Below are 15,713 nucleotides of genomic sequence, written 5' to 3' on the forward strand. Positions count from 1 at the left end.
GCAAGTGCTGAAAAGAATTTGCACTGGAAGTACACATACACACACACACACAGACACACACACACACACAAAAAAAAAAGGAAAAGAAATATGTCCTAGAACAGGGCCCTGCTGTCTTGTGCTCAGTAGTCTCTGTTGGTATGCTGAAAAGGAAAGCCAATGTTTCTTGTTTTATGTAGCCTCCTGCTGGTCAGAGACTCTATTTCCAGACAGTGGGTCTGAAACTGCTCTGACTTCATCTTACACAAACTGATTTGAAAAGACAGTGTGAGGACTGTGGAAAAACTCACTTATTTTTTATTTTTTAATTGATTCCAAAGAATGTTCTGATTTTTTTTAAAACGTTAAAAGATGGGCGTTATTTTCAAGTGCATAATGTTTCTGATGCTTTTAACTTCAGTACCCACATTATTTTTTTGTGAGGATATAATTTTCAGGAGGTATTCTTAACTAATTGTAATGCTGGACTGGAATTAATTTGATATTCTGGATCTTTTTTAAGGTATCATCGATCATCTTTTTTTAATCACTATTGTTTTTGGAAGCTATGTTCACTTTGAAAATATTGAGCTATCTTAAAAGATTAAAGAATTCTCAACCAGTTTATTTAAAAGCAGAGCGGGGAGGTAGGAAAAGTTACTGGGTAGCGAGTCCAGCCTCTTCCGTAGCTCTGAAAATGTGCACCTTGCTCGCCACGCGCCAGTCCCGCTCTGAGCAGGTTTGGGGCCACAATCTGTGCGTTTGGGTAAGGATTGTTTAGTGGGAATCTCCGCTCTGCTTTAATGAGACATTTGTGACGTTCGTTTGTTAAGCATGTGTCTGAGCAGGCAGCTTGGACTGTTTCACTAGGTTTCTGCCAGGAACGGGGTTCACATCTGGTGTCAATTATAGCAGTGGTGCTAAAGCCTGAGGAGTTGTGCTTATTTTGCACTGACTGAGGATATGACTTGGTCTCCTCCAAGATTCTTTTAAGTTTTCTCTTTCTTTTTCTAAGTATCTGGTGCACAGTAGAACTCTGCTACTACGCACAGTGTGTGCCAAAAACCTCCCCCTTCTTGGCAGCGATTCAGCAGCAGAGGCCAATGCAGTGAGTTCTCAGGCCCTGATTATTATTATGATGATGATGAATTGTCTTTACTGGGCCAGTAAAGTATCTCATATTAGCCCGGGAGTGCCGGGGATGGAGCAGGGCCAGGAGAGTTCTCTAAATCCTTTCCATGATGACTTTTTTTTCCCCCTCCCCCCAACTACGGCCCGACTCGGAAATGGGCTCGGATCTTCGTTTTTTGGCCCAAAAATGAGAATTCTCCTCCTGCCCCGGTGCCTGCCTTGAGGAAAGTCAGAAAGGCAAATCCATGCCCCAAGGCTTTAATGTCCGCCCTGGCTCTGCGGCGGGGGCCCCGGGTGCCGCACTGTGTGTCCGTGCAAACGTGGCCATTTCTATACATTTCTATACATTTCTATATATGTTTTTATCCCCGTTCCTCCTCGGGCGCGCTCTGCTGCACCGCCTCCCCCTCACGGCCCGCCCGCTCTCCCATTGGCCCTTCCCGGCGGGGGGCGGGCCCTCTGCCACCGCCTCCGCTCTGTGGTTGGCTGTGGCGGGGCCGGAAGGAAGCGTTTCCCGGGTGACGGCCGCGGGCTGGCGGGGGTAACGCACGCGATGGGGGGGGGGGCGGGGCCCGGACGCCTGGGCCCCTTTTGGAGGTCAGGGCGGGGGAGTGAAACGGGGCGCGCGTCTGGGTCCTGTTGGAGGAGGGAGGATGGGGGGCCGGGATCCCACCCGGGCGCCTGGGCCCCGTTGTTCGAGGGAGGGGTGTGAGGGCCGCGTGCGTGGGCCCCGAGGCGGCCCCGTGGCCTGGGTGGGAGCGGGCGCTGGGGCCGGGATGGGAGAGGGGCGGTGAGCTGGGGCGGGCAGGGCCAGGCCCGGCCCGAGGTGGTGCTGGTGGGGGGCACGGTCTGCTGTTGCGGCCGTGCGGGGGGCCTGGCCCGAGCCCGCGCCGTGCTCCGGGTTACAAATACACGCGTGGCTGCTGCCCTGAGCCCTCGCAGCGGCACCACGGGGCCCTCAGGGTGGCTTCTGCCTCCCGTGTCGTCCGTTAATACCTTACCCTGAAAGGAAAAACCACCCCAATAACAGCAACGTGGTGCTTTTTCTTTTCTCTAGTTCACTAGGTTATGCAGTGAAAATGGAGGCCTCAGAGGAGGAGAACTTGGATGTCGCCGTGTAAGTAGATTTTTCCCCGTGTCAGGCTTAAATAAACTCTTTCCTGCTGAAAGTATCTTAACGGGAGCATAATTACAGCAGTGGAGGTGGACCACACTGATTAATGGGTGCTGCTGAGGAGAACCAGGGCATGGAACAAAGCCCCAGCTCTGAACTGCAGCTCAGAGTCTAGATGAAGTGAAGCTAAATAGAGTGTCACACACATAATACCACCACGCAGCCCTAGCTGAACTCAGATTCTCTCTCCTTGCCAACGGGTTATAGATTTTAAGGCGAGAATAGCTTTGCGGGCTTGAACGTGCTCCTTCTGCACACGTGAGTTATTTTACAGGCAGCCTCCAGCCGTTTCTTTTGCTCTAAGACCCTGCTGCCCCCCACATTTTTTGGGCTCTTTTAAAGCCTTTGGCCAGGGTGGCAGAGGGGCCGTGAGCCCTGTAGTTCTGGGGTGGTTCCTTGTGCTCTGGAGGCTGAAAGGCCACGTGTGCCCTCGAGGGGCTTCTGCGGCCCGGGTGACAGTGGCCTAGACCTCGTGAGGCAGCAGATGCCTTCAGCTACCATGGAATTTGCCAGAGCCTGTTTGCACACGTTGGTACGGAGAGATGGGCTTGCTGCTATTTTGAAGCAATTACTGTTATTTGTTTTGTAGGCTTAAACTCTGCTTTAATAGTTAAAACTTGCTGTCGCTGTTAGAATAAGTTATAAAAACTAGAAGAATTTCTCTAATTCCTTTTTTTTTTTTTTTTTCAGTTGTTTGGTAGAGATGCTTGTTAAAAGTAAACTGATAAATAAACAGAAATTATCCGAGGCCAATTCTCCTGGCTTTGTATGCAAATATCAAGGGACAAAGCCTGCTGCCTGCAGCATAACTATGGCCTTTGGGATACGTGGGATATGAGCCCCTTCGGCTCCCGGGCATGAGCTCCCTTCCTTGTGGCCTTCTGCCCCGTGCTGGGGCAGCCTGTCCTTTCCCTCGCGTCTTAGTCGCCCTCCTAGGCTTAACGAATGTAGGAGTTGTTGGAGCAGCCCTTGACTCTCAATCATCTCCCGTAATCAGATGCCTTCACCTTTTTATCCTGTCAAAATGAGTGCTGTGACCAAGCATGTGTCGCTGGTTTAAGTTCACTGGACTCTTCCTTAAGAGCAAAGTGGGTTTTTTTGTTGTTGTTTTTTTGTTGTTGTTGTTTTTCTTTTTTTTTTTTTTTGCAGCTAGAATTGAATTTAAATGGCACTTTCACTGACTGAGGCTAACTTTTCTCTTAAAAAAAAAAAAAAAAAAGTCCTATTGAATTTGCATCCTTGATACATAAGAAAAGCCTGTCTCATGTGCTGGGCTATGTAGGAGAGAGGCGTTACGGGCACAAAGTGGTCTTGCAGGGCCAAATATTTCCAAATACTCCCTCGATGGCCATAACAAGGTCCGTGTCCTCCGTGCAGAGTTGTGCAGGGTCCGGAGGGAAAGGAAGTTTGTTGTAGACCTGTAAGTTGTCGGTTTGTAGTGTGGAAAGTGCTCGTTTGCAGCTCTAATGACACTCTTCACGTCACCTCAGCAACAGCCCGGGAGTTACCTTTAGTGCCAGTAAAGCAGCACTTCTTCTGCGTAAGGTACCTACCAATGAATGTACAGCAGAGCCCTGATGAGAATCCCCATTAAAGAGCCTTATTTTCAGTTATGTTTTCTGTGTTTTGGGCTGTTTTGTAGGTCGAAGCTGGGAAATCATTCACTTACCGTGCAATTGCTTGGCTTGCTTTAGCTTAGGCTTTTCACCTCGTTTTCTAGTTTTTCTTCCCCTCTGAGTGCAGCGTACACATACGTGATAACGTCTTCCTTTGCTTTCAGCTCCTCCCCTTCTGATGCCGAGTTTGATGCAGTCATTGGGTATCTAGAGGATATTATAATGGGTAAGCTCTGCACGGAGTTAGGGGTGACAAGTATTGAAAAGAATCCAAGCCGCTCTTCTTGCTGGATGTGCAGAGTCAAAAAAAGCCTTTTTGGCTTCGTAGCAGCTCTCCTTCCTTCATTCTCGTGATCGCTGACCTGACACTGTAGTAAGACTGTGCATTAAAGTCGTCTGTGCTCCCTTCTCCTAACAGCATGGTGTGAGCCCCAAAAATGTGTCCTTGCACCACTGCAGTCCACTGTTAGGCTTTAGAAAGCTCAGGCTGGCACATTTTAACACTGTGCCTATGTACATTTTATGTTTATACTCGTTCTGTTGAACTTAGCGGTGAATTTAATAGTTACCTTGTTGTTTGTCATTTTTCTTTCCTTCCATGAGCAGAAAAGATTCTTTGGCAAATTAGATCAAAATTCAGCTTGTTGTAGTGTTATATTGAGTTGTAGCCTTTTTATGGAACATGAAGGGGGAGGGCTTTGCTGTTAATATTGAGCACAAGAGAAACTTTTGAGTAATGACCGTGGCCCTCCTTTAGGCTTTTCACAGGGCTTTAAATGTTTGGCAAGTGCCTCCTGTCCTATTTTGAACACACAGCAGCCTGATGAGCTGCTCCCCTGTTGATTCAGCTCCCTGAACCAACGCAAAGCTTGGGCTTGTGCCGTGCTTGGTCGCATGCCCTGCTTTTGTCTTCTCCCAGATGGGTCCGAAATGACAGCTCAGCAACAGTCGCTGTCCTGTTAGGATTGCCACGACACCTGTATGGGCTCCATGGCTGTGGCGAGGGGGCAGAGCTCTGGTCAATGTGGTTTCTGTGTTGCAATAAGAATGACTGGTCTCATAACCAAATGATGTGTGTTTATTGTGGCCCAGATGATGATTTCCAGCTAATACAGAGGGGTTTTATGGAGAAGCACTACCAGGAGTTTGATGACTCAGAAGAAAACAAGCTCATCTATACTTCTATTTTTAATGAATACGTAAGATATTTTTCCTGTTCTTCACGTGTCTTGCTTTGTTATTTTTATTGTTACCCTATGTGCCCTCCGTTATAAAATTACTGATTTCCGTGGAATGAAGCTAATGTTTCCACTCTCTTCTTTTGATGCATAGCCGTGACCTGTGAGCAGTAAAGAGGTTTTCTCAACTTCCAGGTTCCACTTATGTTTTTTCCACTTGAAAACTTTTACAGGTGTTTTGAACCTTATATAATCCAGTTGAAGAGGATTTTACCCTAATTTTGTAGCAAGTGGCATATTACAGCCGTATTATTTAGTGCTTAGCGATGTCTTTGTACAAGGCAGCTTCCTCCTTACCTTGAACCTCTTTCATAGCCCTCTTTGCACAATTATGAAACCATCTCAGCCTACCAATCAATACCAGAAAATGCATTTAAACTTTCTTGTTAGTGGAAGCGAACAGATTTGTTTTCACACCTAGTCCTAAGGAAAATGCCCCGCTGCAGCTTGTCGGTGACTATGTGAACATTTGAGTTATCATTGCCTAGCTCAGGGGTCTGCAGGATTATTTACCTGGTGAAGATAATACTGCGGAGGCTAAGACATCGGTGTAAGGAAATTCCAGTGTCTTGATATCTGCAAAATAAGGTTTATTGTGATGCTGTGTGTTTTCCCTTTTAGATCTGTCTAGTAGAGAAATACATTGAAGAAAAGCTGCTTGATCGGATTCCTGGTTTTAATATGACTGCGTTCACAATGTCATTGCAGTAAGTTGTTGCCTTTGGTTTTTATAGGGGGAGGAACATCTTGTGCTTTTCTCATTTGTCTGACTTAAAATAAAACTCAAGTTTGAGGGTCCCTTCTGGAGGAGATTCCCATTTAATAGTAGTAATTTAAAAAATGCTGCCACCTGAGTTTCTCACCTTCCTCATGTCCTGCTACTCTAAATTTCTAAACTACTATGCTGAAATATGTTGGGTAGTAATGAACACAGATATCACAATGGGAACATTGTTTTATTGTTGTTGTTATTATTATCGTTATCGCCTTTTTTTTTATCACCTTGGCTTTTGAAGCCAGGCCCTTGAGTGAGAAACTGGGCTCATTAGGCAATTTCTCTCTTTCAGGCTCTGTGTTGGATATTCTGTATCGTGGGAGTCTTTCAGGAATTGTGAATAAATGCCTTTTATCACAAATTTTATGGAAAGCATTTAGAGAAAAGCTTGGTGTGTCTTAGATTTATATGTATGGTCATCTTTACCTTAACTGACTTCTTGCAAGAATTCAGTTTTAAAAGATGATTTTTTTTGCTTTGATTTGAATATCAAGTTTAATTGGGAAGTGAATCTCTTAAATAAAACTCTGGAAAAATTCTGTGAAAGCGTAGTAGTATATTTAGAAGATACACTGCTTAAGGTAAAGCTCCTTTTGATAGGAACTAAATAAGTAAATGAAAACAAAATTGATGGGCAGGAAAGATTAAGTGAGTTGCTGAAATAGTCAGTGTGGCATGTGGAGGAGCACAGATTTTTTCTTCTAAAATTTTTTTTTTAACTGAAGTCTTACCAAATATCATGCTGTGCCTTTTCCCAGGATCTGTCACCTTCTGAAGTTTAGGTCTTACCCTGAGCTCTGTTCTTAAGGGAAGGGAATCTCCAATCTTCCAGCCCCTTCTCTAAGAGGGAAAATCCATTTATTTCATATTCTTTAGCGTGTAGCTCTTTGGTTGCTCCGTTCCCTTTCCTGTAGTTGATGCACAGTTTTACTGTAAGCGTAGTGTAAGCTGGAGTGTATTTGTAAGGTTGTAAAGCACTAGCAAAGTAGTTTAATGGCGTGTTTGTGTGTATCCTGAAATCCTCGGTTTCCCATTTCAGAGTGGCACTCGATGCTTTAGATACCCAGATGGAAGTGTTTCCTCAGTAGGAACGATTTCTCCACCTTGCATCTTAACTGCTAAGCCTGAAAATAGGCTAAGTTGTTAAAAAGCGAGGTGGCCTTTGCTGTCCCAGAGCAGCACTGTGCAGCTTGTCCAAGCGAATTAAGGGTAGCGGGTGGATGTACGAAGTAGCAGCCCTGGAGATGCCTTCATCAAGTGTGCAAGGTGCAAGGCTGCCGTAGTTGCGTGCTGGAAACGTCCTCCCCATGCAAATGTGCATCTGTTCGACTGGCAGCTCCCGCCACACTTTCCTCCTGTTTTACTCTTTTGCAGCTAATGTGCCAACATAGTTAGCAGTTCTCATTCAATTAAATGTTATTGGGGCCTGGTGTGACCTGAGAATTTTCAAAGACTGTGAATCTGCTCTGGGAAAGGGAAAAACCAGCAGCAGCCTGAACCCCCTTTTTATTTATTTTTTTGCTCAGATCTTGAAAACCAGACATCTGCTTTATCCTTACGTGTTTTTGTGACACTCTGTAAAAAAAGAGATAGGTTTCTACCTACCTCTTTAACCTTCGCAGGAGAGCTCTAGGGTATTTGGTCTATTCCCAAGGCTTAGAAGCACACAAGCCTTTTATTCCCACTTTATTTCACCTCTCAGCTGCAGGTTTTTTTGCCTTATATGTGCAGATATGGACATATCTACTTGAAATCTGATTGAATAACTTCATTAATAGCAGTTCTTGAAGCTGTCAAAGGACTTGAGGCAACTTTTTATTATTTCCATACTTTGGGATAACTAAAAGGCTAGTTGACTTTTCCTTCTGTGGACTTGCAAGTCATGTTCTTTGTTTTTCAAGGATTCATGTAATACTTCTACATCTTGGATTTAATAAAATCATATAAAAACAAATTAATGTACTCAAATTGCCAATACTGCAAGGTAATATTTTGCTCTGTTAGGCTTTTAATAACATTATTGTTTTAATCTTGATATTGTTCAACTTGTCCTCAGGTTTTGACCTCTTACCATTCTGAAATGAGTTTGTTGGCCACACAATTTTCTAATTCTTAAACTTCTTCTCTTTGTAGACAGCACAAAGATGAAATGGCGGGTGATATATTTGATATGCTTCTCACATTTACTGATTTCCTGGCTTTTAAAGAAATGTTCTTGGATTACAGAGCTGTAAGTATATCGCATTGTTTTGTTTCCATCACGCAGTGGTGGCAGGTTTTATACAGCTCTGCATGAGAGTACCAAAGGCAATATTACTGCCATAGGTAAGGGTGTTTTTTCCAGAGCTGTACCAGATCAAAAGGAAAATAATTAAGTGGCTGTCTTGGCAAACATTTAATAATATGTAGAATGCCTGAATGAAGTGCATGCGCAGTGCACTGCTTTAGCTCACACTTGCTTTCTGCATCTTGGAGTGTCAGTTTTTTCTCAAACCATCTTTTTAAGCTTTATCTACTTTTTTTTTTTTCTCTCTGTCCACTTGGAGCAACAAAATAAAAATCAGAGCAGGTTTTTGGGTAGGCTTTTTCCTAAGGAAATGAAATACATGTGAAAATTTAAAAGTCTCTCCCTTTGAGTTCTGCGACAACAGGAGGCGAGTAGGGAAGGGCACAGCTCGTATCTTAGCAGCAGGAACAATTTAACAATTTCATTTGGGGTTTGCACCTGCAGAGTTGCCAACTGTCTCAGTTTCGATAGGAAAACCCATAGAAACTTGATTTTGGTAGTTCCTTGAGCACAGGAGGTAGGAGATGGCTGCACGCACTCTTTCTTTGTGCATCCCCTTGCACTTTATGTTTGGGTGGGCCTGTTAGCTGGACTGTCTTGTCCACATGTAAGCAGGCGACACTGATGTCACCTGGATGTGTAGCTGGCGCAGTGTCAGCAGAGAGAAAATATCTCCAAATCTCTCTTGGATGTCTGGATTCACCTATTCCTATTCATGCTGAAGAGGAAGAAACAAATGCTCAGCGAGGGATTTTTTCATGTCTCAGAGCAACCTGGGTATAGACAGATGCTTAGGGCAATGGGTAAGGGTTTTTTTTTCAGTCTGATTTAATAAGCATAATATCAATTGCTTGTTTCATCTTCTGAACTTTGCTTATTCCAAAATAGCACTTAAAATCGAGGATTTCTTTTTTTCTCACTTTTTTTTTTCTAGGAAAAAGAAGGTCGAAGTCTGGATTTAAGCAGTGGGTTAGTGGTGACATCCTTAAACAAGTCATCGATATCTTCCTCCTAGAGGGGTTTAGGCACTAGCTTCCCTCTCCGGACGAGTGCTCTGCCTCCCATTTGGATGTTAAAACACTAAAGGTCATGAGAATCAAGGTGCTTTTACGTGATGAAAACTGACTCCTTTCCCAGACTATGCCTTCAAAGGCCCAATCCTAGAAACCTCTGTTTATGAATTCCAGATGGTATTCGGGGACTACAGAAGAAGCTCTACGAGAATAACAGTTTTTAATAAATGCATTCCACCTATACACCAGGCAAAGTGTTACGCGTGCCGAGAAGCCTGGCATGTTCAGAAGGAGGTAAATAGGACTAATGTGTGTTTTTTGGGGTGTCATTGTAGCTATCTCTAAAGCGTAATGCTTTTCAGAACCAAGAAAGGAGTAAAAAGGGCATGTGTCCATCCTGCTCCGGGAAGTATAGGTGCAAACACAACCTCCGAGTCTCCCTCCCTCATCTGTTTTTGTTCCTTTTTTTATTCTTTTTTTTGTACTTTTCACAGTATTGTGATCTGAAATGATTCAGCTCTCTGAAGGAAGACTGTGTTTTAACCTGGACATGTTCTAGCGTGAGACTGCCGCTCGGTTCTTTGGTGACTGATATGTTCGTGTGTAATTCTGTCTGCCTTTGGCTTTTTCACGTGCCATCCTTAATGCACAAAGTTCTCCCATTCAATTTTTTCAGCCCGAGCTAAGAAACATTGCAAAAATAGCCATAATAAACCTAAATCTTGCCCCTAGAATGCATTTTCTTACCTCCTTTTCTGCAGTGGTGTATCTGCACCATTTCTAATAACAAAGAGGGACAGTAAATCTGTCACGAGCGTGTTTACTGCGTGCCCATGTCATGCACTAATTCACATGCGAATTAAAATGCAAGTGTTTGCTAAATTAATGCTTAGGCTGCTGGCAACACCAGTCCTGCAATGCCTTTTTCAACGTGCGTGGAAAAAGAGCTGAGTTGCTTGCTGGTAGGGCTGTAGCCACAAGCTTTCGACTGTCACAGAGCCCCAGATCTGTCGACAGTTGGAATTAACACTTGTTTGGAGGTGGGATTGCAGCCTGTTTGGAGCTGCAGCGGTGCTCTGTTCTTGGGCTCCTCAGACACGTTAATTGGCTGTCTCTGGATGTGCTCAAGCAGCGTGAGCTTAAGAGCAGCTTGGGACTTGTGCTCCTGGTCCTGGAGGAGGAGCTCTGCACAGCCCCTCTCTGCCCCGTCCGCCCAGGGTTTGTGCAGCCCAGGGAGATGCCCTTTGGCAGCGATGCAGCTGGGGATCGGGGACCGTCACCCTGCAAGAACCCGACCTCGAGAGAGCAAAGCCACCGCCCGGCTGTGGGTTTGTGCTCGTACTGGGGACTCGTTCACTGGGGTGAATGAGCTGAAATCCTATCCGTGATGACTTCGGTCACTGATTTCCAAAGCGTTACAGTTTTGTGCTGCAACTGAAATAGGGGTTTTTTTTTCATGCTAGTGAAGCCATGCAAAAATAAGCAATAAATATGGCAAAAATAAGACGTATTTACTACCAGATTAAAGTTACAGAGTTGTGGTGAGATGATAATGAGTTGTAGACACAGACTAACAGCGCTAAGGAAAGCGGATTAACCTATTAACCTGACATTTTGACCATCTCTGTACCAAATTTATGAATGTAGCACTGCTCAAAAAACCTCACTAGGTGCCCAGTGTGTTTTGCTGATGATGCTGCAGGCTTCTGGCTGGAATTGTTCTGGTGTGTTGAAATCTCCAGATCTGAACACATATACATGATCCTCTTAAAAATATGTTAACTCCTCCAGGTGTTTTTGCTTAGAAATCCTTGTGATTTGATGTGTTTTGATCAAAAGCAGTTCTGTATGTCTCATCAGGATTTACAGGTCTTTACACAGGTTTTCACAGATTCTGCAATAAATAAGAACATTTCCCTGGAGTGCAGATGGCTGCACACTTGTCAGTTCGTGCCCTTAGCAAGCAGAAAGAATATTCCTAATCATCTGTTCCCTGGAGAACAAAATTATGAAAATTGGGTCACAGTTGGGTCGCATTGGGCCACATCTTTAACACGGCCTGACTGCAGTAAAAATGAATTCCTTGGTGGTTATTTTCAGAATGAAATCCTTTTGTATTTGCCGTCACTCCCGGTTTCAGAGCCTGCGAGGCGCCGTTCAGGCTGTATCCCCGTGTGGAGGGAGAACAACGTCGAGGTGTTTGCGCTGTACCAAAGTTTTCGCCGTTTCGCAGATTTGTGGTGCTTCGTTTCTTGCTTTTGATGCGCCTGCTGTGAGCTTTGCTTTCCTGCCTCCCCCAGTTCACCGTTCAGTTCTGTCAGGTTAATTTATTATTATTGCATAAGGCAATGTTAAGTAACGTGTTGAAGTAGTTTAGTTGCAGGAAGATAGCGTAAATCCATGGATTTGCACAACCTTCACACAGACACACGTGTAGTCGGGTGAGTGATAATGCCCGTTGGTGCAGAAACGCTTTCTGGGGAGGAAACTCCTTTTCCACAGCAATTTTAGGTCAGTCTTTTCCCTGCTGGAATTGGGAGCCGAGCCGCGCGGCTCGGGACGCAATCCCAGCGCATCCCTCCTGTTCCCGCACCGCGCTCGCCAACGCGCCGCCTCTTCTAGTCGTGCTTTTGGTGTGCTCTGGGGTCCAGCGTTTCTGTAACAATTTCTGCTCTAGAGGGTCTTTTATAAGAAATTAAATTTCTATATATTGTGGACTCCGTGTTTGCAAGTCTGATTTCCCTTTCTATAGCTTTATTTTTGTCACAAGAATCCACAGAGGCTGATTTCCTTACTGTTATAGAAATATAGAAATACTTATTTTTATATTTCTTGAAATGTTACCCGTCACTTAGCTTTCTTCCAAAGTAAATAAAGCTAAATCTGCCTGAGTGTGATGCAGTTTGTGCAATCCCTTTAAAATTAAATTAAGATGAATTTCTGGGGCCTCCCTCTCAAGACGAGTTTTAGGGTTTTTCCAGTGCAGCGTTTAATGCAACTTTGGACTATGTTAACATTCCTGTGTAGGAGGATCTGTAAATAAGCTAAGTGTATGTAATGTATAACCTTTGTCTGATAGACGTAACGTGATAAAGCAAACGCTGAAAGGGAAATCGTGGCCACGTGGACTTGGTGGCTTTAAGGGCTTTGAGAGCCTTCGGGGCTGCACAAGGGAGGACACCGAATCCTTTGCCCATCTCTATACATGTGTGTGTGAGTAGATATCTCTAAAGCAGAGTGATAAGAACAATATGGACTTGGGGCCAGATTTTAATGCCCTTGTGCGGTGGGAAGGGGTAGTTTCTTTGGCCAGTGAAATCTCTGCCCCCTCCTTGGCTTTGTGGCTCGCTATACATGCACTCTGGGATCTGACAGAAATTGCAATCTGCAATAAACTCTGCAGGATTTTATGGAAAACAACTTCTGGACACACTCAAGTGTTGAATTTTGGAAGATTTTTATTTAAAACATAAAGTGCTTTTTTTTTTTTTTTTTTTTGATATCAGTACACTAGCAGTTTTGACTTGTCCCACTTAGCCTTCATCCTCCAGCTCTGCCCCCGTTTACCTCTTGAGTTAATTACCGCTGTTTACTCCGTAGCTGTTAATGACCCAGGGACAGGCACTTGGGCTGGGGTTTAGTGAAGTTTAGTGCNTTTTTTTTTTTTTTTTTTGGATATCAGTACACTAGCAGTTTAGACTTGTCCCACTTAGCCTTCATCCTCCAGCTCTGCCTCCGTTTACCTCTTGAGTTAATTACCGCTGTTTACTCCGTAGCTGTTAATGACCCAGGGACAGGCACTTGGGCTGGGGTTTAGTGAAGTTTAGTGCTGCTGATAGGTGCTGGGTTAGGTCTGCTCAGCTGAGCTGCTCTGGCCAGGCCCGGGCTCCCCGGGGAGCTGGGAGGAGCAGAGGGAGGCTCAAGGACAGGCAGGAGGTTTGGTCTCCAGCCCGTGCTGGGTCTCGGGCCGAGGCCAGCCCTGGCTGTGGTGGGTTTGTGCTGCGGACACGTCAACGGGGAGCATCATCGGGGACCGCAGAACAGCTGCCCACCACGGCTGGACAGCTGGGGACGACGGTCACCGCAGGCTGGTTTCTGTAGGAGACGGAGTGTGGAGAGAGGTGCCGTCACCCGGCGCAAAGCCCGGCTCCGCCCTGCTCCTCATCCTGCCCGTGCACGCGGCCTTGGAGCCGCGGGCGCGCGCCAGCCGCCTGCTGCTCCCTCAGGCACGGTTGGTCACTTGGCTGGTGGCAGCGTTGCTGCCGAGCCCTCTCCAGGCACAGAAGCTGAAGAAGGTGCTGGCCCCGTAGGCCACCATCACGAGGCAGGCGAAGAACTGGAAGAGAGGAGGCGCGGCGTGAGCGCGGCGGCCGCCCCGCCGCCCGGCCCCGCGCGCTGCCCGTGCTTACAGCGGCCGCGGCTCTCCTGTTGTAGTCCCACTGGCGCCACGACGTCGGCTTGATGGCCGCGGAGCACGTCACGAAAGCCGTGATATACAGCACGGTGGCCGTCGCGTTGAAGATCAGTAGCTGGGGAGGGCAAAGAGAAGGTTACGAGGCCCGAGCTCCATGGAGCACCGATGCCTTCCATAAAGCAAGGCCAGGGTTGTTGGCATCTCTATCTGTGAAGTTTCCAAGCAGCTGAGGGCCAGAATGAAACAAGGTCACGGGCAAAGTGCAGAGGACTTCCTCACGTCAGCTTTGAGAGGAGCAAGTCCAAGACTCGGTCTCCTCATCGTGCTTACCACGAGGGGCCAGGGAACGATGTGGAATTTCAAGTGAAGCTGCAGCAGGTAGATCACCAAGAAAATGACCGTCAATATCCAGAAGAAGATGGCCACGAACATGACCCAGCCGTAGGCTGCGTGGAGGTAGTACGTCGTGTCAGCAATAAGAGCCCACGTCAATAAGCCAAGCACCTGCAGGGTAGAAAGGGGAAAGTGCTCAGGGTTGCGGTTGCCCGAAATGCACAAAAACGGGGCTGGCACCATCCCCCGGTTGGCGAAGTGAAACTGTTGCATGCAACGTTGTCCAAGCTGGACGTCCTCCAGAGGACGGGGCGGTGACTTTGAGAGGCGGGTTGTGCTGCTCACTGGATTTGTCTGCCACGGGATGCGTTTCCTCCGGGCTCTGCGTGGTGCCTTTGGTTCTCTGCTGCCCGGAGGCTCCCACGGGGCTCATCCCCCGGCACTGCAGCCCGCGCGGTGCCGCGCTGGCGGCCAAGGCAGGGAGCCCGGGGACGCCGGGGCCGGGCCCACGGCGGGGCAAGCACCAGCCGGGCGGGAGCATCCTCCCTCCACCTGCTGAAGGTGACACGAGGACAACGTCCCTCCCCGGCGCGGGTGTCCCCTTGTGGTGGCAGACCCAAGGACTGCGTCTCCCACCCAAAACGGTGCCTTTCTCAACACGCTTTGGTTAGGTCCAGGCTGCTCCGTTTGGGTTTAGCCATCCCGCATAAAGGACAGTAAGAGTTTGTCTTTTGCAGGTAAACAGGTTTCCTTACGTAGCAAGTGGGGTGTTAGGTGCCTGCAAGCTGCTTCCAGGGGAACCAGGAAAAAGGCAGGACACAAGCCCCTTATTTCCAGCATGCAACCAAAAAAAGTCAGCAGAGAAACAACTCCTAGCCCTTGTTCAAGTGCCACTAAAAAAGGAGATTTTTGGGGTGTCTGTCTGGGGTGAAAGATGCAGCTGATCCTCCACAGCGCCACGACCATCTGCTGTCCCCCAGCACCCTTGGGTGCTGCCCCTGCCCTCCTGCTGCCTCGCCGACGAGAAGCAGCATCTCGAGGCAGCCCCGTCTTGGACCTCAACCTCTCCAGCACCAGGACCCTCTCCTTCATCCCTGTTCGCCCTCTCCTTCGGGAAGGCGGCTGCGTAACTGATTAACGCGTCCTCCCGAGGCTGCGCCCGCTCTCGATCCCTGGACTCCGGACCTTGGCAAGGAGGTGCCGGGCGCGGCGGGAGCCGCCGTGGCGGCCCGGCCCGCAGGCTGACGCAGGCCGCACAAGGGACACTGTGTGACACCGTGTGACGCGCGGTGCCCCGCGGCCGCCGCCGCGCTCCGCACAATGCCGCCTTGTCTTCCCTCGCGTCCATGCAAACTCCTGTGTTTGCAGCGTGGGGAGAAACTCGGATGGGGGGAAAACCCCCAAAGCCACCCAGGGCGCTGGCACGCGACCCTGCCGCCCGCCCTGGCACCTGCGTGCGACAGGGCTCTCAGGGAGCGGGGACAGTGCAAGGATGTCGCAGGGCTGCCCCCACGGACCGTGCTGGCCCCGTGGCTCTTTCCTGCCGCATCCAAGAGATTCCTGCACTGCAGTCGCCTTGCCTGAGCCTCGAGGGGAGCCCCTGCACTTCTCACCGTCCCCACGCGGCAGGTTGCACCTCCTGCTAATTAATTAACCCCCTCCTAATTACAGCCCCGTCGCGCCCCCCGGCTCGCGGTACTCACGGCTTCGGCCACCATGAGGCCGCCGAGCGGCGAGAGCAGGAAGGCGCCGT

The 15,713-nt window shown here is 47.7% G+C and overlaps 2 protein-coding genes across 3 annotated transcripts; one reads left to right on the top strand and one right to left on the bottom strand.

Moving 5' to 3' along the window:
• The first annotated feature begins 50 nt into the window (after positions 1-50).
• ARL2BP (ADP ribosylation factor like GTPase 2 binding protein) lies at positions 51-11,135 on the top strand. Of its 2 annotated transcripts, XM_026034370.1 has the most exons (8): positions 51-502; positions 995-1,087; positions 2,168-2,227; positions 4,065-4,126; positions 4,993-5,099; positions 5,760-5,845; positions 8,047-8,143; positions 9,135-11,135. In XM_026034370.1, the coding sequence occupies exons 2-8, from the start codon at positions 1,083-1,085 to the stop codon at positions 9,213-9,215; spliced, it is 498 nt and encodes a 165-aa protein (XP_025890155.1). In that variant the 5' UTR covers positions 51-502; positions 995-1,082; the 3' UTR covers positions 9,216-11,135. The 2 variants fall into 2 exon arrangements, with proteins under 2 accessions (XP_025890155.1, XP_025890154.1); XM_026034369.1 differs by having other exon boundaries at positions 51-1,087.
• A 1,995-nt stretch (positions 11,136-13,130) lies between these two features.
• On the bottom strand, positions 13,131-15,707 carry PLLP (plasmolipin). Its single transcript, XM_026034397.1, has 4 exons — positions 15,664-15,707; positions 13,958-14,131; positions 13,623-13,742; positions 13,131-13,549 (listed from the first exon to the last, which is right to left on the bottom strand). Exons 1-4 carry the CDS (start codon positions 15,676-15,678, stop codon positions 13,436-13,438), a joined length of 423 nt encoding a protein of 140 aa, XP_025890182.1. The 5' UTR covers positions 15,679-15,707; the 3' UTR covers positions 13,131-13,435.
• Positions 15,708-15,713: the final 6 nt, after the last annotated feature.

This window comes from Nothoprocta perdicaria, unplaced genomic scaffold, assembly GCF_003342845.1.
Source record: "Nothoprocta perdicaria isolate Ctin4 unplaced genomic scaffold, notPer1 scaffold_143, whole genome shotgun sequence".
Lineage (NCBI taxonomy): Eukaryota > Metazoa > Chordata > Aves > Tinamiformes > Tinamidae > Nothoprocta > Nothoprocta perdicaria.

Coding starts and splice junctions, on each gene's coding strand:
- ARL2BP (XM_026034369.1), top strand. Junction 4,127..4,992: donor TCTAGAGGATATTATAATGG/GTAAGCTCTGCA, acceptor ATTGTGGCCCAG/ATGATGATTTCCAGCTAATA. Junction 5,846..8,046: donor GCGTTCACAATGTCATTGCA/GTAAGTTGTTGC, acceptor TTCTCTTTGTAG/ACAGCACAAAGATGAAATGG.
- PLLP (XM_026034397.1), bottom strand. Junction 13,743..13,957: donor TCGTTCCCTGGCCCCTCGTG/GTAAGCACGATG, acceptor TGCCCTCCCCAG/CTACTGATCTTCAACGCGAC. Junction 13,550..13,622: donor ACAGGAGAGCCGCGGCCGCT/GTAAGCACGGGC, acceptor CCTCTCTTCCAG/TTCTTCGCCTGCCTCGTGAT.